The sequence below is a fragment of the Homarus americanus genome, unplaced genomic scaffold (genome assembly GCF_018991925.1).
Source record: "Homarus americanus isolate GMGI-L3 unplaced genomic scaffold, GMGI_Hamer_2.0 scaffold11150, whole genome shotgun sequence".
NCBI classification, from domain to species: domain Eukaryota; kingdom Metazoa; phylum Arthropoda; class Malacostraca; order Decapoda; family Nephropidae; genus Homarus; species Homarus americanus.
The window spans coordinates 3,038,459-3,061,713 of NW_024720555.1; the positions used below are offsets into that span (position 1 = coordinate 3,038,459).

General features: G+C 35.8%; 2 protein-coding genes across 8 annotated transcripts in view; one reads left to right on the forward strand and one right to left on the reverse strand.

Moving 5' to 3' along the window:
• LOC121860627 (sex-lethal homolog) overlaps nt 1-23,255 on the forward strand; it is a 122,054-nt gene that overhangs the window by 91,131 nt on the left and 7,668 nt on the right. For 2 of the 6 annotated variants that reach the window (XM_042357877.1, XM_042357878.1), the window contains exons 7-8: nt 7,055-7,144; nt 7,710-9,098. The exons of 1 other annotated variant lie outside the window; for it this stretch is intronic. In XM_042357877.1, the coding sequence (XP_042213811.1) occupies nt 7,055-7,144; nt 7,710-7,967 (348 nt within the window). In that variant the 3' untranslated portion in view covers nt 7,968-9,098. Of the gene's footprint in view, nt 1-7,054; nt 7,145-7,709; nt 9,099-19,819; nt 19,959-20,313; nt 21,420-23,255 lie in introns of those variants that run through there. 3 more of the 6 variants (XM_042357879.1, XM_042357880.1, XM_042357883.1) reach the window with 2 other exon arrangements.
• The window catches only part of LOC121860625 (probable leucine--tRNA ligase, mitochondrial), a 33,221-nt gene continuing 31,379 nt past the window's right edge, over nt 21,414-23,255 (reverse strand). For both annotated transcript variants that reach the window (XM_042357876.1, XM_042357875.1), the window contains exon 15: nt 21,414-22,567. In XM_042357876.1, the coding sequence (XP_042213810.1) occupies nt 22,268-22,567 (300 nt within the window). In that variant the 3' untranslated portion in view covers nt 21,414-22,267. The remainder of the gene's footprint in view (nt 22,568-23,255) is intronic.

Consider the following 23,255-nt stretch of genomic DNA (forward strand, 5'->3'; position numbering starts at 1 on the left):
TTCAGTCAGCAGGTTTTTAAGAAGCACTGTTCACATAGGTTTTAACTTCTTACAACAGATAAATTTTAAAAACAATCTATGTTATAGTACATTATTATTTAAAATTGAACTACACCTCATGTATTGAGACAGTGGGACGTGATCTTGCTCTTGATTCATCTTTAGTATGCAGTATTCCTATTTTAAATGTACAGTAATGTTTGTTATTAGCTCTTCCAATTGGTATTGCTTAGTTCATGTTTGTCATACAATATAATGTTTGAAAATACCATACAGGTAATATGTGTTTGATTTGACTAGGAATGACTAATTTAAGCAAAGCAGCAGTATAACAGATTTAACAATTAACAAGAATAATTGTGCAGCTTGATATAACAATTTGTTGATATATACATTGTTTTGATAGTGACTAGAATTATTTTGAAAGAAAAATTATATAATTCCAAATTATTTTATTAACTACTGCAAAGAAGTAAATGAAATAGATATGTATTGTGTGAATGAAAGCAATATGGAGTGATTGGTGTGTTTGTCTTTATGGTAATTACAAGAGTTTAAACAGACTAAGAAATAATAAATTTTGCTAAGTTTGGTATTTTAGGGCACAGTTATAGCAGAAAATTCTCTTACAGAAAGTAGTATATATAGTACAGGTATATACAGTATATATAAAAATTTTAAATTCTAATATATGATAACCAAAGCAAATTAAAGTTTCATTTGTTAAATGTTTAGAAATTAAAATTGAGAAAGTTTATTGTACAGGTTATATAGTGTTATGTACAAGGGCTGTCCAACTTATAATGAAAGAATACAAGTAATGAGTGTGAATGATTGTTATATTGTGTGATTGTGGAGGTTGTGCTTAACACTGGCTCACCGTAGTTGCCCGCAGTATCATCACAGGTGGTACTGAGCCGAGGAGTGGAAGGTGATACCAGCGCCACCCGCCCCCATCCTCCTCGCAAGCAGGTGAGCCAGTGTGATGCTGAATGGCCCTCTCTCAGTAACCTGTACTGTTTTTATTAGGGTTCTTCTCTTCCTCTTCTTGTCTCTCTAACTTTTATATATATATATATATATATATATATATATATATATATATATATATATATATATATATATATATATATATATATATATATATATATATATATATATATATATATATATATCACAAAGCTTTTCTCCATAAATTGGTTTGTCTTTTAAGTTTTCAACAATATTATCCCTGTGTATTTGCATTGTGCTGTTGTTGATTTTTGTCCTGATCTTGCTTAAAGAGTTTCAATTTAAAGAAATTTAGATAAATAAGTAAATTGTGTATGTCATGATAAAGTTGTGTGAATGTACCATCATATGCCCAAGGGGTGCTGTCATCTGCTTCACCTAAACAACCTCACACACCTCAAGACAAGCTATCAAAGACAATAATAGACATAGTCTTCTGTTTATCAGGGGAATGAAGAAGAGTGCTAGGAAAGATTCCAAATGCATTCACCTGTGACTGAACTTTTTACAACTTGGCTACAAGATACCCTTCTACAGTACTGTAGTAAGATAATGCATTGTTTCTTAAAGCAAAATGTATAAATGTATGTGGCAATATAAACAAAGTCATAATCAATATACTTATATGTATATATATATATACACATTGTGTTTGTGTGTATGAGCAGTTTTTATGTACAGTACAGTACTGTATATATGTATGTGTGACTGCATGCACTAAGTAGGTGCGGCGGTGTGTATAAATAAACATAAGTTATTGCATAGTAATGTGGACAGTGAGCCACATCTTCAACTTGAAGCTCTACTAATGCATACATAAGAATCTTGACAGGAGAGAAACAGTCAGTCATATATATTCAAGGTTTCTTGTTGTTTCAGAAATACTGTTGACCAAAGAAATAGTTCATAAAAAAATTGTGATAAGAAATATACAGAAAATGTAGCCCATAGAAAATATATACTTGACTTAGCAAAAGAAGTGAACAATGTATAGTATATTGTCCTCCCAAGGGCTACACTTCATATTAGACAAATTTTGATGGTTGCTAATGTTTTACTTACATACATTAACAATCAGCTGAGATTGTTTAGGTTCAGTCATGGTGAAGGTATTTAGTGTCTTAACTGTATTCAAGTCCATAACCCAGAGGATAAACAAATGACTTGTGATCATCTGTGTCTTTATTTTGGTGATATGACAGATAAAAAGTTGACAATCTCCATTTTAGGGATTATGGTATACTTTTTCTTTCTCTTTATTTATTTGAATTTATTTTTTTACGTCAGAACCTGTAATTTACACAGGTAAATCAGTGTAAAAAATTTTCACCTCTGGGATTTGAACCAGGGCCACCATGGTTGGTAGGCCCACCATTATGGATGGGTTGGCCTAACCCTACAAGTGAGTAGTTGAGGTAGAGTAACTTTTAAGCCCATCATGGTCCAGTGGATAAGTTGTCTGCCTACCAACCATGGTGGCCCTGGTTCAAATCCCAGAGGTGAAAACAGCTCTCTCTCTCTGTCTCTCTCTCTCTCTGTCTCTCTCTCTCTCTGTCTCTCTCTCTCTCTCTCTCTCTCTCTCTCTCTCTCTCTCTCTCTCTCTCTCTCTCTCTCTCTCTCTCTCTCTCTCTCTCTCTCTCTCTCTCTGTCTCTCTCTCTCTCTGTCTCTCTCTCTCTCTGTCTCTCTCTCTCTCTCTCTGCCTCTCTCTCTCTCTGTCTCTCTCTCTCTCTCTGTCTCTCTCTCTCTGTCTCTCTCTGTCTCTCTGTCTCTGTCTCTCACTCTCTCTGTCTCTCTCTCTCTCTGTCTCTCTCTCTCTCTCTCTGTCTCTCTCTCTCTGTCTCTCTCTCTCTCTCTCTCTCTCTCTCTCTCTCTCTCTCTCTCTCTCTCTCTCTCTCTCTCTCTCTCTCTCTCTCTCTCTCTCTCTCTCTCTCTCTCTCTCTCTCTCTCTCTCTCTCTCTCTCTCTCTCTCTCTCTCTCTCTCTCTCTCTCTGTCTCTCTCTCTCTCTCTCTCTCTCTCTCTCTCTCTCTCTCTCTCTCTCTCTCTCTCTCTCTCATATTTAAATAAGGCATATACTCTCTTTTCCTGAGGGCTGTGATGGTATATTGAAAACAAATTAATTAACCAACCAAAAACAAAAGTATGATGATAATTTGCCAGACCTCAGATTAATCCATCAATCCAGGCTTTATTTTTATTTATTTTATTTTTTTTTGTCTCGAACAAGTTCCCTTTTTCATGTGTATTGCTTACTTTTTCTATGATAACTTTTGATTTTATTTTATAATATGTGTAAAGCCACTTCCATCTTTTCCCCCTAGATGTCCTCCCTTCCATTTGTCTAGAATTTAGCTCATGGATAAGTCCTTTTTGATCTTGTTCTCTGTTTAGGTTTTATCTTACCTTAAAATATAATGTAGTCATTAGTGTTGTTGTTTGATCTTACATATACTGTACAGTATTTACCTTGTTGACATTTATTTATTTATTTATTTTTTTCATATAAATTTTTCATCTCCCTGAGTTCCTGGATGACATATTATCATATCTTGCTGGTAGATTTTAGACTACTGTATATGCCTTTAAAGAATGCCTTCATATCAGAGTTTGGTAACCTTGCTGACAAGACCCTCTCAGAGACAGAGTAGGACCCTCTTTAACCCTCTTTGTAGTGCATGTGTGAACTGCATGACTGACTGTATTAAGTGTGCAACTTTACTTCAGCGAGTGCCTGTTTTCCTGGAACAGTGTACAGTACTGTACATTGAACAGAAACATTAAGGTATTGCTTGTCTATGGTCATCACATAAAGCTAGTTATTACCTGTGTTCATGTGTCCACATTATTACCCATTGAATATATATATATATATATATATATATATATATATATATATATATATATATATATATATATATATATATATATATATATATATATATATATATATATATATATATATATATATATATATAAACTGAAGTGTAGGCAAGCTACCCTATATTGTAGCAGTAGCATGTTTGTAATCAGGGCAAAAAGTTACAGTTTGGTCAAGGCAGTTGGGCAGATATTGGATTTGCTATAGTACTGAATTGTATAAAAACTGGTAACTCGTGATTTGGTCCTGCTCCAAATTATTCCTTTATGTCCATGAGATACTTCTCATAATAAAGCATAAATGCATGTAGTATAAAGCTTCTTAGCCTCTAAAGCTATATCACACAGGGTCAAATTTTTAATGTGAATCACTACAAGTCAAATATTACACATTATTTTAAGTCTTAAGATAGATATATAGTACAGTATACTGTAGTGGTGTTGCAGTGTACAGAAATTTATATAATAATTAAAGTAAAATTTTAATAACTTAATGGTGAAAACTAAGGTTTTTGATATTAGATTTGGTTAAGTTATCTTTATTAAATGTAAAATGCAGACTTTTTTACATTGTAGAAGTGCAATGTTTATCACCTGTGTTAAAGCATGATATAATATTTTATTAAAAATGGTAATGTACCACCTAAGTTTCCATTGTTTAAATATTATTATTGGACCCCAGGTTGTTATTGGAATCTTATTATCATTCATTAACCTTATATTGTACCTGCAGTAAAACTTCAATATACAGGCATATACGGTGATATATCCGTTAGCCGGAACAGTTGGTGCAGAGCACTTCCGGGAATGGGAGATTTCCGGGTAATGAGACGACTCTCTCAAAACCGGGGGAAAAATCCCTCGTCCCTGGAATTTTCCGGATTACGGAATTTTTTTAGAAGTTCCAGAATAATGCATTACAGTATTTCATCTCTCAAGGCCGGGAAAAAATACCTCATCCCCTGAGTTTTCCCGGTAATGAAAACGTATTCTCAGAAGTTCCAGAAATTGAGCTCTACATGATCTCTCGAACCCGGAAAAATATCCCCCAATCCCCAGAATTTTCCGGGCACCGAAAAAAAAACTTGGAATTTCCGGAAAATGACCCCGATTTTCGTCTCTCAACCCCGGAATTAAAATTCCCCATCCCAGGAATTTTCCGGGTACCTACCAGGAAAAATTTCTCTGAATTTTCCAGAAAGTGTGCCCCTCGGAAAATTGTTCCTAAAGCTGTAATTTTCCGGAAAATTACAGCTCTGGGTATCGGAGAGTTCCGAGTTTGAGGGATTCCGGCTAATGGAGATATTACTGTATAACAGTCTTCTCAGGTGTATTTTTTGGCTGATTGGAAGATCACAACCTAGTGCCCTGAATATCTTAATTGTTCTTGATTTTTTACTGTATCTTTTACTATAATGATGAAAGTTTCATATATTCTGTTCTATGTTGTCATCTTTTGATATAGTATGAACCACTCTAAAAGAATATACTGTACTGTATATTAATAAAGTCTGATACTTTGTGTTTTAAGTGATAATTAAAACTTTCCTTGATTTTCTAACTGAAAGCCATAATGTTGTGCATCTTGTTATGGAGAAACTGGGTAACCTTTAGAGGACACCGTAGCTGTGTGAAGTTACCTTAATACTAAACTAGTTTCTATAAAATGGCTGTGTGATAATGCTTTGGAGGTTTAAATTAGTTATATGTATTTGATATGTGACAAAGAGTGATTAGGTTGGGTTAATACCATATATATATATATATATATATATATATATATATATATATATATATATATATATATATATATATATATATATATATATATATATATATATATATATATATATATATATATATATATATATATATATATATATATATATATATATATATATATATATATATATATATATATATATATATACACACACACACACACACATATACATATATACACATATACATACTCTCCTCGACTTACGACGGGGTTCCGTCCCGACGACCAGGTCGTAAGGCGAAAATAATACGTAGACATTCTAAAATTAAATACGGTACAGTAAAAGTAATCAATAATGAAAAATGAATGAAGTGTTACTGTGAACTTACCTTTAATATACTAGTCAGCTGAATGCACACGGGGCCTCAATAATTTTTTAATTAAGCATGGAGACTACATTAATTGGATGAAGCAGAGGAGGAGACAGGCCTGGGTGGATCATCAAGTTCGCTTTTTTCACATTACAACCAAAGGTCGGGACTCGAAAATACGTAATGTGAAAGATATTTTACACGACCATGGCCGTCATATGTCCGGGTTGTCGTAAGTCGAATATGCCATAAGTCGAGGAGAGACTGTATATATCTCCGTTAGCCGGAGCAATTGGTGCAGAGCACTTCCGGGAATGAGAGATTTCCGGGTAACGAGACGACTCAAAGCTGGAAAAAAATCCCTCGTACCCGGAATTTTCCTGGTAACGGAAAAATGTTCTCAGAAGTTCCAGAAATTGCCTATTAATCATCTCTCAAACCCGGAAAAATATCCCTCATCCCCGGAATTTCCAGAAGATGCGCCTGATTTTCATCTCTCAAACCCGGAAAAGGGCTCCCCCATCCCCGGAATTTTTTTGGTTTCGGGAAAATTTTCTCTGAATTTTCCATAAAATGTGCCCCTCGGAAAATTGCTCCCAAAGTCGTAATTTTCTGGAAAATTACTTCTTTGAGAAAGATTTTACGAGAAAATTTCAATTCCGCCTATCAGAGAGTTCCGGGTTTGAGGGATTCTGGCTAACAAAGATGTTACTGTATATTGTAGTTTTGTATGTAATGCCACAAAGTTAGACTGGATGAAAGACTAGTGAAGTCAAGCAGCATCTAATGGATATGTTTATGTAGTGCTCAGATTTCTTTATGTTGATGCATGAAGCTTTGGAACCATGAATTGTACAACAAATTAATGCATCAGTATCCCTTTTGAATGTCAAATATTTGAATTATCAATCAAAGAAATTATGACCACCATTTACATTCTATGGAGTAGAACCTTCCCAGAATTCTCTATCATTGATTAACATGGGTTGGCTTTATCCACCCATTGGCTATACATGCTTACTTGTGTGCTTGCCAAGTGTGATTGTGCTTGGCACCCTTCTCATCGTTCCCAGCTTGGCAGCACCAACCCTAATGTGACTTCGCTTGTCAGTGTTCTGAGAGCCACACCTCTACTGAAATCTGACCCCGACATGCCTGATTTTGTAAGTGACATGCAAGATCGTGGCTGGGAATTCACAAATTGTGTCATCTGGCAGCTCCAGTGAAAGTTCATAGTATGATTTGGCTGATCTCTCCTGCACACAAGTTAATTGTACTGTCTTTTAACATGGTCATAGCTCATTATATCTCAGTCTCAGTCTGTCAAATTACTCTCCTACTTTCCACTAATTTGCATGTTGCATGTTCTTCTTTTAATAATTATTAACCAGTTCCTCTCACACTGTCAATAGCAGTGATTGTGTTAAACCTCATTTATTCAATCAAATATACAGATACAATATCATTTGCATCATAATTGAATTTTTCCAGTTTTCCTTTATGATTGGTGCAATAGATGTTATTTAACCTAAGTCTTTAAATATGCACTAAACTTTGGTGTGGAGGCATTTAATTCCCCCTCTTCTATAGTGATTAATTTTAGTCATTGATAATGGTATTGGCCATTGTTAAAAGCTCTTGTGTCATGGTCATGTCCCATGTGATGAGAGCATTACATAATGCTTTATTAGTCTGTTCATCGATTTTCTGTTCCACAATCCATGACAGAATCGTCAGTACCAGCAGGGCGGCAAGATGGCCGCAGACCGAACCGCCAATCGCTATAACCCCATTGGCAGTGGTGGCGGCTATGCTGGTGGTTATGGCGGTGGTGGAAGCGGTGCAGACTATACCAACCACGCGGCTGGCCAACAATCCTCATTCTACAGCTTCTCCACACCATCATTCAGTGGAGGGAACTACACCTCATTCTCTGGCATGAGTAATAATAACTCTGGCAGTAACAGTGGTTACGCTCGGTACTGAGACCGGCCCGTGTGTATGTTTTGAGTGACAAAACCAGGCTACTTGCAGGAGCTTAAAAAATACACAATGCAATCGACCTATTCCAGTGGGATTTTTGTAGATGAAAAGGAAAATAAACAGAGCTATTAACCTGTTACAGTGGTTTAAAGCAAAGTATTTTTTTTTTCTTTTTCTGTTTTCTTTTCTGTGATAGTGAATTCTACCCAAAACATTGATCTTGTAATTTTTCCTTCATATAAATAGTGGCATTACTTCTAAACCTTCCAAGCGAGGGCACTGACTGCTGCAATGTTAGTCAAGAAGTTATGTTCATCCTTCAGAATATTCAGGCTTCATTGTCATTGAGAAAATGTGCTATGCATTTTAAATGCTTAGATCTCTGGTGTAGTCGTCTTCGAAGTTGTCTAACTGCACTTTTTGAATTTTCAGCTCTGTTTTTTTATCTGGTAGAAGCAGGAAGTCTATTCATTGTTTATTTTTTCATTTTTGGGTGTTGAAATTGAAGAAAAAAAATATTGCTTTTCAGCAATTGTCACTCAAATAATTTTTTCTTTTTCCTTTTTGTGAATTCTGGTGAGTAATGCCTTGGCCAGATCTTGGTTTTAGTACCAAGGTTTTTCTTTTTCATATCTTGTATACTTGTTTGTTTATGTATTTTGGTAAATATATATTAACCAACGAAATGTCAGAAGAGTGTGTTTTTCATTAAGTATTTTATTATACTACTGTGGATTTCCCTGCAGCAGACAAGTGATGCTGCTGTAGCTAGATGTCATTTATTATGGTTATTATACTGTAGTCTTATTCATATATCCTATAATTACATAATTGATGGTTTCATATATCTTTTTCCATATGTGTTCTTTGATGCTTGGAAAAATGGTTTTTTTTTTTTGGTACAGTAAGGCGTTGTTTTAAGTTTTTCATTGAAATGTTGACCTCAGATGTTTTGTTTATCATGTTGTATTATTGGTCGGTAGCCACCATACCTGAACATACTGTAATATTTTTTTTTACTTCTTTTTTTTTCCCTCATGAAAACTCTACAAATGTTTTGTACAGTGCAACATTATTTTTGCTCACACTGTAATAAGTTTCTTGACAGATATATTTAATAAAGTGAAACTATCATATGTGCTTTTCTCCCCTGGTAAGTATTCTTAGTACAGTATTATATTTTCATGTGCAAGATGATAATATAGTCTGACTACCCTGGACTCCCACATTACGGAATGAATGTGTTCTTGAAAAAGTGGCTGGAACGCAATTTTTTTTCTGTATGCCGTATAATACAGTATAGTACTCCCATGTTAAAAGAAAAGATGTGTTCGCACGAAAATTTGTTCAGTCAGCGCAAGTACAGTCGGCCCTTAACGTACGTGGGGGTTAGGTAACAGAGATACCCATGAATGTTAAAAATCCGTGTACTTTTGCTGCCCCCTCCCTAAAAAACCCCTGGCCCCCCCATGTCCTTATTTACCGTATATACCTGTGTGTAGTTCGAGTTTTTAAGACCAAATTATTTGGCAAAAAATTGGGGGTCGACCTCTAAACGGGTAATAGTTTCGTTAGGTTGAAAAATATTTACCAATAAACAATGGAAACGACGCACCAACTCACCACCAGCTGTGAGTGTCGGTACAGTTGCCAGGGCAGATCTCTTGTGTCATCATAGCAAGCCCAAAGTAGCCAAATGCATGGTATGGTAGCACAGGACGATGTAAAACAAAGTATTCATTTTTTAAAGTTTATTTATAGATACTGTACATAAATTTTTGTTCATTACATTTGAAACATCAATCTTTGTGAATTAAATTTGAAACAAAAGAAAACTACGATGCCGTATTTTCATTAAAATATTACATCACAAGTATATTTTACCTTAACTGTGACTGAATGAATACATTCTCAGACTGAAATTACATATTACAGTTTAAAATCATGTTTTCAAAATTGTACCCGTATTGTATTACAATAATATTCTATCCTGTCATTAGCCTCATAATCTCACAACTGAAAACCATTCGAAAAGCGATTACAGTAACATCTTTTGAATGAAAGAAAGCGAAAGTCATTGTTTTCGTCATAATTTTATCCCACTTTCCACTGTAATATGTACGTCATTTCAGCCAAAATATTACATTTCCATATTCTCAGAAATAAATACAGGTTGTACCTCTGTAGTCCGGCATTCTGTGGTCCGGAGACTCCTGTGGTCCGGAACGATTTTAGTTTGTCCATTAGGTAGATAGGCAGCTCTTTTTTTTTTTTTTTATTTTTTTTTTTTTTTAAATTTTTGCCCAGGAATTATTATTATTATTACAGGAGTATTAAATTTTTGCCCCTCAGGCCCCAATGTGGGTCAGTGACCTATGCCCGGGTGGGCTAATCCCCTTAAAAAAAAAAAAAACAAAGCCGCGGGAAATTAAGGTTTGTTTACATCCGGCAGTTCGGCTGCTCTCTCTCTCTCTCTGCTTGTCTATACAGAGTACAACATTTAACCCTTCAATATATATGAGCAGTAAATAAGTGTTGCTTTCATATTCTTATGTAGAGTAATGACGATATGTTTTCACATGTGCGCACTTACATACGCGCAGTCTCACATTTTTTTTTACCATTAATGGTTAGCTACTTATATTGTTCCATTTATTAACATTAAATAACATTACAGGTACTTCAAACAACCACATTACTTTTTTACATTAATTTTCCTACAGTTAAAATCAGGCTCTTATTTTCTTCAGTTTTATATGTAGAACCAATCAGTCACTGGTTTCGTAAGCTTTAACATAAACAGTGCCGGCAGCCGTCTCGTCTCCTCTAATATTCCATGTATTATTAATAAATTGTATTGTTAATATTGCACCCACATACATTAATTCAATAAAAACAAATTCAGAAACATTAATTAAAATATATATGAACAGTAAATAAGTGTTGCTTTCATATTCTTATGTAAAGTAATGACGATATGTTTTCACGTGTGCGCATGCGCACTTACATACGCGATCTCTCTCTGTTATTTACCATTATCGTTAGCTACTTCTATTGTTCCATTTATTAACATTAAATAACATTACTTAAAACAACCATATTAATTTTACTACAGCTACAACCAAGGTCTTATTTTCTTCAGTTTTATATGTAGAACCAGTCAATCACTGGCTTTGTAATCAACGAAAACAATGCTGTGTCATTTCCTCGTGTGTTTTAATATTCTACGTATTATTAATGAATTGTATTGCTCATTTTGCACACAAACATTAATTCAATAAAAAAGACATTCAGTAATAAACAATAATGAATCTTTTGCACATAAGAGAAATGACGCTGTTTACACGATTATGCACGTCCTCTGCATGTTGGCGGGCCGTTCAAACCCGTCGAAATTCAAGTTTCCACCGTCAAAATTTTTATTTATTTATTTTTTTGTGTGTTCCAATAAAATACGTTAAGAATTAAAAACTCGCGAAATTTGAGAAGCTACTATACGACATTTAACCCTTCAATATGTCTTCAAAGAGACCATGATGCAGAGAAAGTGGTGCTAGTGCTTCCAAGCATAAGCACAAGTCACTATCTATCCAGGAAAAGGGTGAATTTCCATGGTCCGGCACCGGTCAGGTCCCGAGGTTGCTGGACTAGAGAGGTACAACCTGTAGTAGTTTTGTTGAAACGTAATGTGCAGTATTTAATATTAAAATGCAAAAAGAGCTATGAAAAACAATTAATACTGTACACTCGTAATGTATTGGTTGGCATCTCCACTTGTCCCTGCTTCCGTCAGTCACCACTCTTCCCCGCTCTATCCCTCCGCCTCCTCCACATCGTCACTACTGTTGTATTACAATAATATTCTATCCTAATTCACTTGAATAAATACTACAATACCATATTTCCGAATATTTTCATTAAAATCCATCAAAATCATTTTCCTTGTCATCGTCTTAAGCACCAAACAGCTCCTCCCAGTCTTCTCCTTGAACAGGGCTAGAGGGTACGTGTTTTTCGAATCGTTTTCAGTTAAAAAAAATGTTACATCACATGTATATTTTACCTAAACTGCGCCTGAATGAATATATTCTCAGAAATAAATAGTAGTTTTGCTGAAACGTGATGTACTTCAATGTAAAATAGGATAAAATACATGACGAAAACAAAAGACTTTACCTAACCTTCTGATGTTCAAGAGATGTTACTCGTTTTTTAATAGTTTTCGGTTAAAATACTGTTATATTACAATGATATTCTATTCATACTGTGCTTGATATACTACATTCACGGAAATGTAATATTTTTGCTGAAATGACGTACGTATTACAGTGGAAAGTGGGATAAAATCGTGACGAAAACAATGACTTTCGCTTTCTTTCGTTCAAAAGATGTTACCGTAATCGCTTTTCGAATGGTTTTCAGTTAAAAAACTGTTGCATCACAAGTGAATTAGGATAGAATATTATTGTAATACAACAGTTTTTTTTAACTGAAAACCATTCGAAAAGTGATTACGGTAACATCTTTTGAACGAAAGAAAGCGAAAGTCATTGCTTTCGTCACTTTCCACTGTAATACGTACGTCATTTCAGCAAAAATATTACATTTCCATATTCTCAGAAATAAATAGTAGTTTTGCTGAAACGTAATGTATTTCAATGTAAATTAGGATAAACTACATGAAAACAAAAGACTTTACCTAACCTTCCAATGTTCAAGATATGTTACTCGTTTTTTTAATAGTTTTCGGTTAAAATACTGTACAGTACTGTTATATTAGTGATATTTTATTCATACTGTGCTTGATATAATACATTCACGGAAATGTAATATTTTTGCAACTACAATGCTGATGTCAACACAAGCGTGGTTACAGCAAGACTGACTGAGTGACGGAGAGCTATGTGTGTGTGTGTGAGGTTGCGGGAGCGGGTGGTGTCCCGTGTTCGGTGCCGTGTGCGAGTTGAATGACGCGCGATTTGAATGTACTTCAATTACTTCAATGTACAAAATATTCCTCCGGCGGGGCAATCCGCGTATTTGCAAATTTGTGTAATGCTAAACCCGCGTATGTTAAGGGCCGACTGTAATAAAAACACTTATAAATGAAGATATACATATCTTAATACATATTAATTATAGTTTAGACATTTTATAATTTGACTCACCACAAATAATAGTACAGTACTTTAAATACTTAAAAATACATGTTTTACTTACCAGAGATGTTGGTGATTGGTGTGTGAGGTGGTGAGGGGATGGAGTTACAGGGAAGGAAAGGGAGGCTGAATCCCACAATTCAGCTATGTTATCAGTTACATTATATTGAACTTTTTTCCATAATTTCCAAACAATTGGATTTTCCTCTCCATCTGTTGCTTGATTCAATTGCTTAAAAGTTCTTCATAAATAATACTCCTTGAAATAAAACCTCGATCCATTGGTTGCAATAAGGCTGTAGTGTTCTTGGGGATGACTTGGTGCAGTTTAAGATGAGCAATGCTTTGTTTGAAATATTACGCTTGGCACAGTATCTTTCCACAGCAGAACAGAAGTTAGTTGGTAAACCAGTCTTGAAACACACTCCTTATCATCCAAGCATTTTTATTTCAGTGCCACTTCACAGGTAAGTTAGGCTTGGCGTAACCCTTTACTGCCCTGGGATTTTCAAAACGGTTCACTAGTGAAGACTAAACTTAAAATCACCAGCAACATTAATTCCCGCTAGCAGTGTCAGATGATATTTCAATGTCTTGAAACCTGATGCAAACTTCTCTTCCTTGGAAATAAATGTCCTGTCTAGCACGTGTTTCCAATAAAGACCTGTTTCATCGACATTAAATTTCTGTTCGGGTGTGTATCCTCCTTCATCAATAATTTGATCTTCAGTTCATTGGGATAAATCTTTGCAGCAGCATCATCAGCAGCACTGGCAGCTTTGCCACATTGTGCAAGGTAAATCGCTTCCTAAATCTATCAAAACATCCTTTACTTGCCTGAAAGTCTTTTTTTGTGAACTTCCACACCTTTAACAACAAATCATCATAAAAGCTCTTGTGTTTAGCATGAATAACCGTTGTATTTATTGGCACATTACATTGGGTCTGCTCTTCGATCTACACACTAAGGAGTCTTTCCTTATTCAGCATCACTTCACTTTGATGAAAGCAAGTGTCTGAACACTTAATGGTGTGACAGCTTGAGCGCTTTCCTGTATTCTGTCTCTTTTGTCACATATTGTTCCCACTGTAGACGTAGCAAGCCCCAAAATTCTCGCAATGGCTCAAAAGTTTTTCTCCAGCATCAAACCTCTACAATACATCAAGTTTTACACTCATTGTAATTCTTTATGTGCTTGTTTATGTGTAGTACTTGGTGACCTGTTTGCAAACATCTTGAAGGGAAATACATTTCAGAGAGGAAAAATCTTAGAACAACAATAGCTAGACAAGGGCTGGCCGTAACTGATGTGCTCCTATATTTAAAACAAAGCCCACCACCGTCAGTGACACGCACAAATGCAATTTGAATTTCTTAAATTTAATATAACTTTGTATTTATGATATTTATCTATATTTGTTTGCAGTTATTAATTACAGTATTTTTTTTATTATTTTTTATAATTCCACAAGGATGAATTTCCATTCCGTATCCTGATTTTAGTGGTATAGTAGGGTCGGGATATATCGCAAGATAGGGTCCAAAAAATGTTCACTATATCCTAAATTGCAATATGTAATTACATGTAATCAATGGGGAAAATAGGATTAGGTTCTGGAGACCAAAAAAGTGACTAAACTTGACTTAGCCCTTAGGCCCCGGGTGACGTTCCAGAACGTCCGCCTATTTTCCCGCCTTTTTTTTTGTAATAATTTTGGGATGTTGATTTTTTCTCGATTTAACCATGCATGTGGGGTACTGCCAGTGGCACCCTCACCTAGGGCTTAAGGGTTAACGAGTTCATTTTCTTACTAACTAAAGCACCAATAAACAACAGGCTATTTCAATATCAAGGAACACTAGACTCGGCAGCTGACGCACCATCCTGGGAACACCAGACGCCACACTGCCACCCTCACTTGACAATCCCACACTTACATAAATGAACACCAAAAATATTAGTCACAATATTAAATCTTTTCCATAAAGCTTTCCATTATCTTCACTTCACCTTTCACGTCACTAGCAACCCATTTACACTCACCGTAGAAGTTGTAATATGCAGAGTCGGCTGCTTTCTCGTTACTCACTCAGAAAGACTGAGCGGTCAAGCGTGAATGCGTGAGTGAGCAGCCACGGTGGCGCCTCTGGTGAACATATAACGCATTTGTTTGCCATGGCGGTACTTTTGAAATATTTCCTGCTCGATTTCCCTTGTGAAATAAAAAAAAGTATCTATATATACTGTGCTGTATTGGAAAATTTTGATAATTTTGGTAGCAGCAATATAATTTTTTTCTTTAAATAAAGTCTCGATATATCCCGACCCTACTGTAGCGATTTACAGTGAACGTAAGGGCGAATTTCCGTAACCAGAATTCCCATAACATGGGGGGTCCAGTGTACTATTAAAGAAATGTCAGAATTGAATAAATCTACTGCCAAAATTGCTTTATTTATATATAATGCCACAATAATTTTTGGCTTAAAAGCTGCAGCTATTATTTAAAATTTTAGCTCTTTAGTGTTTGATGAACTTCAGACTACTGTACTGTATTGTCAAAGTTTTTATAAATTCTAAAGAAAAATACAGAACTTAATTTCAAGTACCATTAATGAAGGTACATTAATTGTGTTAGTGCCATTCTTGCTAATCAGATATTGGGAAGCACAGTACAGGGTACAATATTGTGAGAGATAAACGTGTAAGGTAATAGTAGTTACATAATTAGTTTTTGGACCATGTATGTTGAACCTTCATTAAACAGAGGTCTTACCAATGACTTAAATTGGATTTTGAATTTTTTTCTTATTCAAATGAAATACAGTAGAGCTGGTTTACACACTTAAAATTTAAGAGTAACCAAAGTTAATGCAAGTATCAGCTAATTGAATCAACATTTCCACATTAAATTGGCACTGCTTGATATAGTAATTTAATTCTGAAAAACAAGTAATGGATGTTCTTACTGTACTACCACATCTTCCTCCCAAGTGATACAAATGATGCCTAATGTGATACAACCTCCAATGTACTGTATAGTTCGAATAGGGGATGAGCTAATATTTTACCCCAACTAATCCTTAGTCATGAAAAATTTTAAGTTCTGGAGTTAATCTGCCTTAACATATCTCTCATAGTCTATCAAAAGAATTTTAACACTTCACCTTACTTATAACATGAAATTGAAGAATATTATTTCTTACTGAAAGGTGAAATAATAAAATATTTCTAAAATGGGTTGACAACATCATGTTTAGAAGTAAACTTACTCTGTTAAACATTTTGCAACTGAGATACTAAGCAGCTTATAATCCAAAAATTGTACTTTGTGTTATAATAATATGCAGGTCATAGACAGCAAAAATGACAAACTGACTGTTGTACTCAGAAATATATGTGAAGTATGGTATGACCATTTACAGTGTGTCATGTGATGTTCTCACTGGATGTATCTCTGATGTTGACATTTTATTAAGTGGATGTAGTTGATTTAGTGGTTCAGAGCTAGGAATGATATCTTGGTTTTCTTTACCACAGAGAATGAAAGTGAGGAATCTTGTCATTGCCAGAAAGAGATCATGCATTTCGTACCAAATGTCTGGTCGTTTATATCCCATCATTGGATTAATGTGTATTGTAAACTTCCCAGACATAATTAACTTTGTTTTTTATTTGATTCCTACAAATTTATTTAAATTTTTCTAGGTAGATTGTTTGGTTTGGATTGCTCATTTGTCATAGTTTCATTGTCCCATTGTCAGTTTTTTTCTGTTTCCAAGTGCACATTTATAGCATTTCAGTGAGTTTATAATTTATGCACATTCTTAAAACTTCCATTATATCTCAAAGCTTTAAGTATTACAGTATCCCTTTCTTTTGTTAGTTTACTTTTATTTTTACTGTGTGCTTTTCCTTGGTGCAGGCAAATGGTAACTGTTTCACTTATTAACAATCAACCATCAAGTAAAATTCTTCAGCAGATACTTTAGGAATTATTTTAGTCTTGAAAACATGTAGGTAGTCGAAACATAAAACATTAAATATCTTGAATACAGGTGCCCTCTGTTTTACGATATTTTGCATTAACGATAATTAGGTTTTAGCACCCTTGATTGATTTATGTTTGGCAAAATCCACATTAATGATATGCTGAGAAACTGCTTTTCCATCCTCTGTGCATTGCCACCTACCCGCTTTTACCTGTAAACCATTGTTTTTTCTTGCTATAACTAAAATTTTGAGACTCGGACAAAATTTATTCCCTCCTCCAGATTAGTTTTGTTCTGATTACAGTAGAAGTCCAAAAATCCGGACTGCTTGGGGATTAGGTCGGTCCGGATTTTCAGGTTTTCCGGATTCTCAGGCAGCACTTTAAAAATTCAAATTTAAGGAGGAATAAAGAAGAGATGAACAGATACATTTTGATAGTTTATTAATTAGCAAATATAGCATGCTTCATTATCAAAACGAGCAGTTTTAAAGAAAAAGCTGTGAATTCTAGAATTTTATTCTTTGCCTTTTTTATATCATAAATTGTAGAGTTTCCAATGTTGTATGTTTCCATTAGAACAGTATTGCTCACACCACGTTCTATTTTAATTATTTAAAGTTTGTCACTCAATTTCAACGTGTTCTTCTTTCTCTTCACACAACGAAGTTTATCTACTTTAGGAGCCATTATTATGGGCTCTGTAAATGGAAAGAGCAGGACTCAAAATTACATACATTGTCACAGTTTGATTGCTCGTTTTAAAGTGGCGACCGCGTGGTCGCTTGTTGTCGCTGTGCAGCTGTGGCGCTCACACATGTGCACATTCACACAAAAGCCAGGTAACAGAAAAAAACAAAATGAGTTTTTGAAAAGTCCGGATTCTCGGGTGGTCCGGATTTCTGGCATCCGGATTTTTGGACTTTTATTGTACTTTGTTTTAGTGGCCTCAGTGGTGGTGGGATATATTTCCCAATTAGTCCAGAGGGTAAGGGAAAAATCATGCACCTTTTTACTAAAGCATCTTACTTTGTACACTGATACAGTACTCGGATCCATGAAGAACATTTTAAAGATTGGAGGCAATCTGTATCTGCCTGCTGGTGGCTGTGGCAACCATTTTTCAAGATGGCCATGACATCACATTAAAATGCACAATATCTCTGCTTCTATTGCAGTTAAACCTAATATTGATATTGCTATACAATGTCATTCATTCTGAAATCCAAGTTAACATGTAAAATGGGGACTTCCCCTCCATCATTATCTCTATGGAGATATGAGATTTGGTATTAAGTCCGCCTTACTTCCTCTTCTCAAACACTTGGTACCACACCATAACAGTGCCAGTTTCCAACATGATGCAAATATGGTATTCTTGATGGTGCAGCAACTGTCAACATGGTCAAGGCAGGTACTTGCAAGAGTTTTGATGTATTATGTACACCAGAATCATGGAATACATCAGACGTCAATTTCGTGGTTCTGTGAAACAAGTTGACATGGTGTTTGATGTATACAAAGCAGATAGTCTGAAATCAGCCACAAGAGTAGAAAGGGGACATGGTACCAGACGACGAGTTGAGGGAAGACAAAAGCTCCCAGGAAATTGGCTGGGCTTTCTGCAAGAAAGTAAAAATAAGAAAGCTCTTCCATCTTATCAGTAAATCAGGTCAACCGGGAAGAGTTTCCAGGAATTGTAAGGGTCACCTATCAAGAACATGTGATATGCTCAGAGCCAACCTATCCACCTGAAGGACTCTCCCCATGTTCACATGAGGAGGCAGACATACGTATGGTTCTGCAGGCGGAGCACATCGAGGATTCAGAAAAATATTCATCAGGACTGTTGACACGGATGTTGTGGTACTCGCTTAGGCTTTGCTACAAAGATAGGCTGTGAATGTCTTTAAATAGGATTTGGTATGGGACAGTCCTTCCGCTATCTTGATGTTACACGGATGGCTGAGGTATTAGGTGAGGAAAGATGTTCAGCTCTGCTTGCTTTTCATGCACTAACTGGCTGTGATGTCACATTATTTGCGGGAAAGGGTAAGCTACAGCCTGGATTGCTTGGCAAGCTTACAATGAATTGACAACTGTCGTATGTGTCCTGGCCCAAACTCTAACACCAAATAGCATAGCAGTTTCCTTCCATCCATTGAAAGATATATTGTGATAATGTACGACAGGGGTAGCTCAGAGAACAATGTCGGTAGTGCAAGAATTTGAAAATTTACCACCAACACAGGATGCACTCCTTCAGCACTTGCTTCAGGTTGGCTATGAAGCTGCAAATGGGAACGCCAGTCAGGCACAGAGCAAGTCCACGAGTCATTCAGGCCACAGCTCATGTGCGTGCTCCCAGCACTTCACAACTTCTATGATGCTTTATCACACTCAGTTTTCCAAAAGAATTCACAACATACTCTAAGGCATGCGGGTAGAGTTAATATAGACAAGTGACAGTAGAGATGTGCAATTGGAACATAGAATCCCCAGTAAGCAAATTTTAACCTAACATTAAGCCAGAAAGGGTGTCAAAAATTATTTATCGCTAAGAGAATTAACGTTAAGCAAATTAATGCTAAATGAGGGATACCTGTACTGTATTGGTGTTCTGTACAGTATAAGATTCAAGAACTGCTTAAAAAAAGAGAAACCAAAGTGGAGGTCAAACAACAGTGATTAATGCTTTTCAAGAAAGTGTCAGACTTACTTGAAGCCAACTCTGGGTGCAGCTGGAGCTTTGAGTACAACCCCCACCATACTGCAGATGATGCCTCAGCCCACAGCACCACTCATGTCCAGTCAGTCGATACCTCACAGATTAAATAATTTGGTAAGCAATAAAACAACTTCTTATATTTAATTGCCTTATTGAAATATATGCAACACACAAAAATGGGTCATGAGATGTTTAGTTGCTAAGCTAAAGAATTTTCAGTTCAATTTGTTCCTTGTTTTAGATGCTATTTATCCTTTTTTTGTTGATTATTAATTAATCAGAAATATGAATAAAAATAAACAATAATACCGAAGAGAAAGAAAAAGAAGCTACAAAACAAAATTATGAAAGATTATTTTTTTGTTGTTGGGCAGCAAAACACTTCCCTAACTTCATACTTTCCACAATACTGTACCAACATCACCTGAAACATCTCATTACAGAACTACTTTTGCCTATTCTCCTTCAGGTGATACAGACTTATGAAAAAGGAAACCTTCAGGTGTCGATACCGAGTGATGTGATGACAAGAATGTTACGATGTTGTTCTCATCAACTGCTGGTGTGTCCCTTTGTCAGTCTCCCCTCAACATTTACCATAGGTTGAACTTACCCTATTTTTTTTTCATTTATGAGCTGTCTTAATTTATGCAGAGGTGAATATAATTCGGAAATACCTGTACAGTATATATTTGATTTGTTGTTAGACATGGCTTAAGTTCATTAAATATTCCTCATTTTACATTGCTATTTCCAGACCACTTGCTCCCATGCACACTCAGCTTACACAGGCAGGCATTCACTACTAGCCAGACAGCAGTGTTAGGGCAGCAGTTCATTGGTATAGTCTCAATAAATGGTGGGACGGTCTGTTCATCAGACCACCTCATCGTGGTACTTAGTTATTTAAGCAGAATTTTAAAAACTCAGTCTCACACATTTGTATAGATATAGGCTTTATATCTAAGATGGGATTATGTAAAGCATTTTAGACTCGGAGCATCTTTGAAATCATGAAAACAAATATTTTATTACATGCCAAAAATAAGTAAATGGGCATATTGGATTGCAATTGTGTGTGTGCGTGTGTAATTAAAGGTCTGGGTCAGTTGATTCCTTGCTATGAGGTTAGTGTTTGGGCCTGAGGGGATTAGCTGTGCAGAGAGTGACTGGGGCCTTAGCCAACAGGGACCATCGTCCACCTCATTCCCATAACTTACTCACCTCTCACATCCTGCTTCTTCAGTCGTTCTAATCTCTTTCACACCTACTGTACATTTCCCTCCTTTCTCCACTCTTTTTTTTCTCTGTCTATGGTCCACGTAAAGGTGCCAGTACTTCCATACAGTTAATGTTTTCTGATATATCATAAAATTCATTATTTTGTTATTAAAATAAGCTGTGGAACACCATTCCGTCCACGAAAAAGGTGGAGGTATGCCATCCCCATGTCCCCCCTCCACTACACCACTGAGGCAGTACTGTGCAAAGTATTCTTTCCCTTCACATGGGATGTTTATGTTTGCCTTAATTTCTGCAGTCTTGTATATATTCCAATAAAACATTAAGGATGTACATATTTGTTTTATTGTTAACAAGTTAGTACAGTACTGTACTATACAATATTATCCCAAATACAGTTTGTGTATTATGAAACAAAAATGTTATGTGCAGGTTAAGTTTTACTGGAACTTTCTCAGAGTTATGTCTGTACAGTAATTCCTCGCTTAACGTCGGGGTTACGTTCCTAAAAATGTGACGTTATACGAAACGACGTCAAGTGGATCAATTTTTCTCGTAAGATATAGATAAAATACGGGAATTACGTTCCTGATCCTCTCTTTGCCCCATGAAATACATTACATATACAGTACAGAAAATCATTGCCAATTCTATTGAAAATAGGGCATACACATACAACTACTAAGTTTGTATTGGTACTCACCAATGGGCGGAGGTGGTAGAGCATGTGTGTGGTGGGTTGTGAAACAGAGGAGGCGGAAGGGGAGGAGTATGGCGGGAGCGGAGGAGGAGGGTGGAAATGGAGGAGGGCGGGAGAGGAGGGTTGGGACTGGTGAGTCACTGAGACTCTGAGACGAGCCAAGAGAGTGTAGCGCGGCCAGACGATGGGGGGTGATGCGCCATAGAAAGTAGTCCGTGACAACGCAAAACGACATAGTATCAGATCACTGGGACGTTAAACGAATTTTTAGTCTCAAGTTTAGTGACGTAGTACCAAAACAGCATTAAGCGGGACGATGTTAAGCGCGGACTTACTGTACTTGCTTGTCGTTTCATCCTGGGAAAAACAAATCAAACACCAAAAACCCTTTGTTCCTAAGGATTTCAGTTTTGTGATTAAGTACACTACCGGGTAACTCGGCTTGTAATTAGTGTATATTTCTTAAATCCTATAGATCACATCAACTTGAATCATTTCTTTGCTTTTTTTTCAGTCTTTTCTCCAGTTTCTGCTTTTTCTTCTCTACCTTTATCTTCTTTAAATCTTCCTTGACTTTGGACACATCCTGCACCTTATATGTAAATGAGACATATGCTTCCAAGCCTGGTAGGACATTAATATGTGTTGAAATAATGGTTCTTCCTCCCATATACTCCTTGAACTCTTCATCAGCAGAAACTATATCAAGGGCTGCATCACTAGTTAACTTGTCCAGCACCTTCCTTGGAACTTTCACCTCATGCACTTGTTTCCCAGGTACCTAAAAATTGAGTATTTATCATTAAGCTTATATATCTTGAAAATATCCTAAAAGTTCTTTTCCCAGAATCCTCTAAATATTTTAGTCATACTCTGTGTGTCAGTTAACTTTCTTGATTTTAAAACTTCCATCAGTGCAAACAACATTCACTTCACCACACATTTAAAGGTACAGTAAAAAAAAAACCCTGAGTACCGGAACAAATTAAGCCATAGTGACGTCAGTACTCAGACAGAATCCGATATTGGGATGTCCATATCAGCAGGAAGGCATAACTGTTCAAAACAACAGCCAGCATGTTACACTAACACAGATTGGCTTCATAATAAACTACTGTAGTTCAAGTAAAATAAACATAGAGTATAATGATGATAATAATAGTAATAATAATAAATAAATACCTGTACGTACTCATAATACACTTTCAGTAAATTCAGTTTTTTTTTTATTTAAATTGTTAATACTATATGTAGGTAAGGTTCTAGATTTTAGAAGCTTTCAGAGCCGCAAAGAATTCTGAAGGTTTCTGAGTTCCGAAGTACATACATATGTATGTGGCATGGATGGCCTTGTGCAGTGTGAGATAAAGCGAATGATGTGGATGTGTACAGTATACTGTACATCTGTACAGTTTGAGTGTATTTGAAAAAAATTTTATTCAAAAAGTAAGGGGTTGAATTATATACGT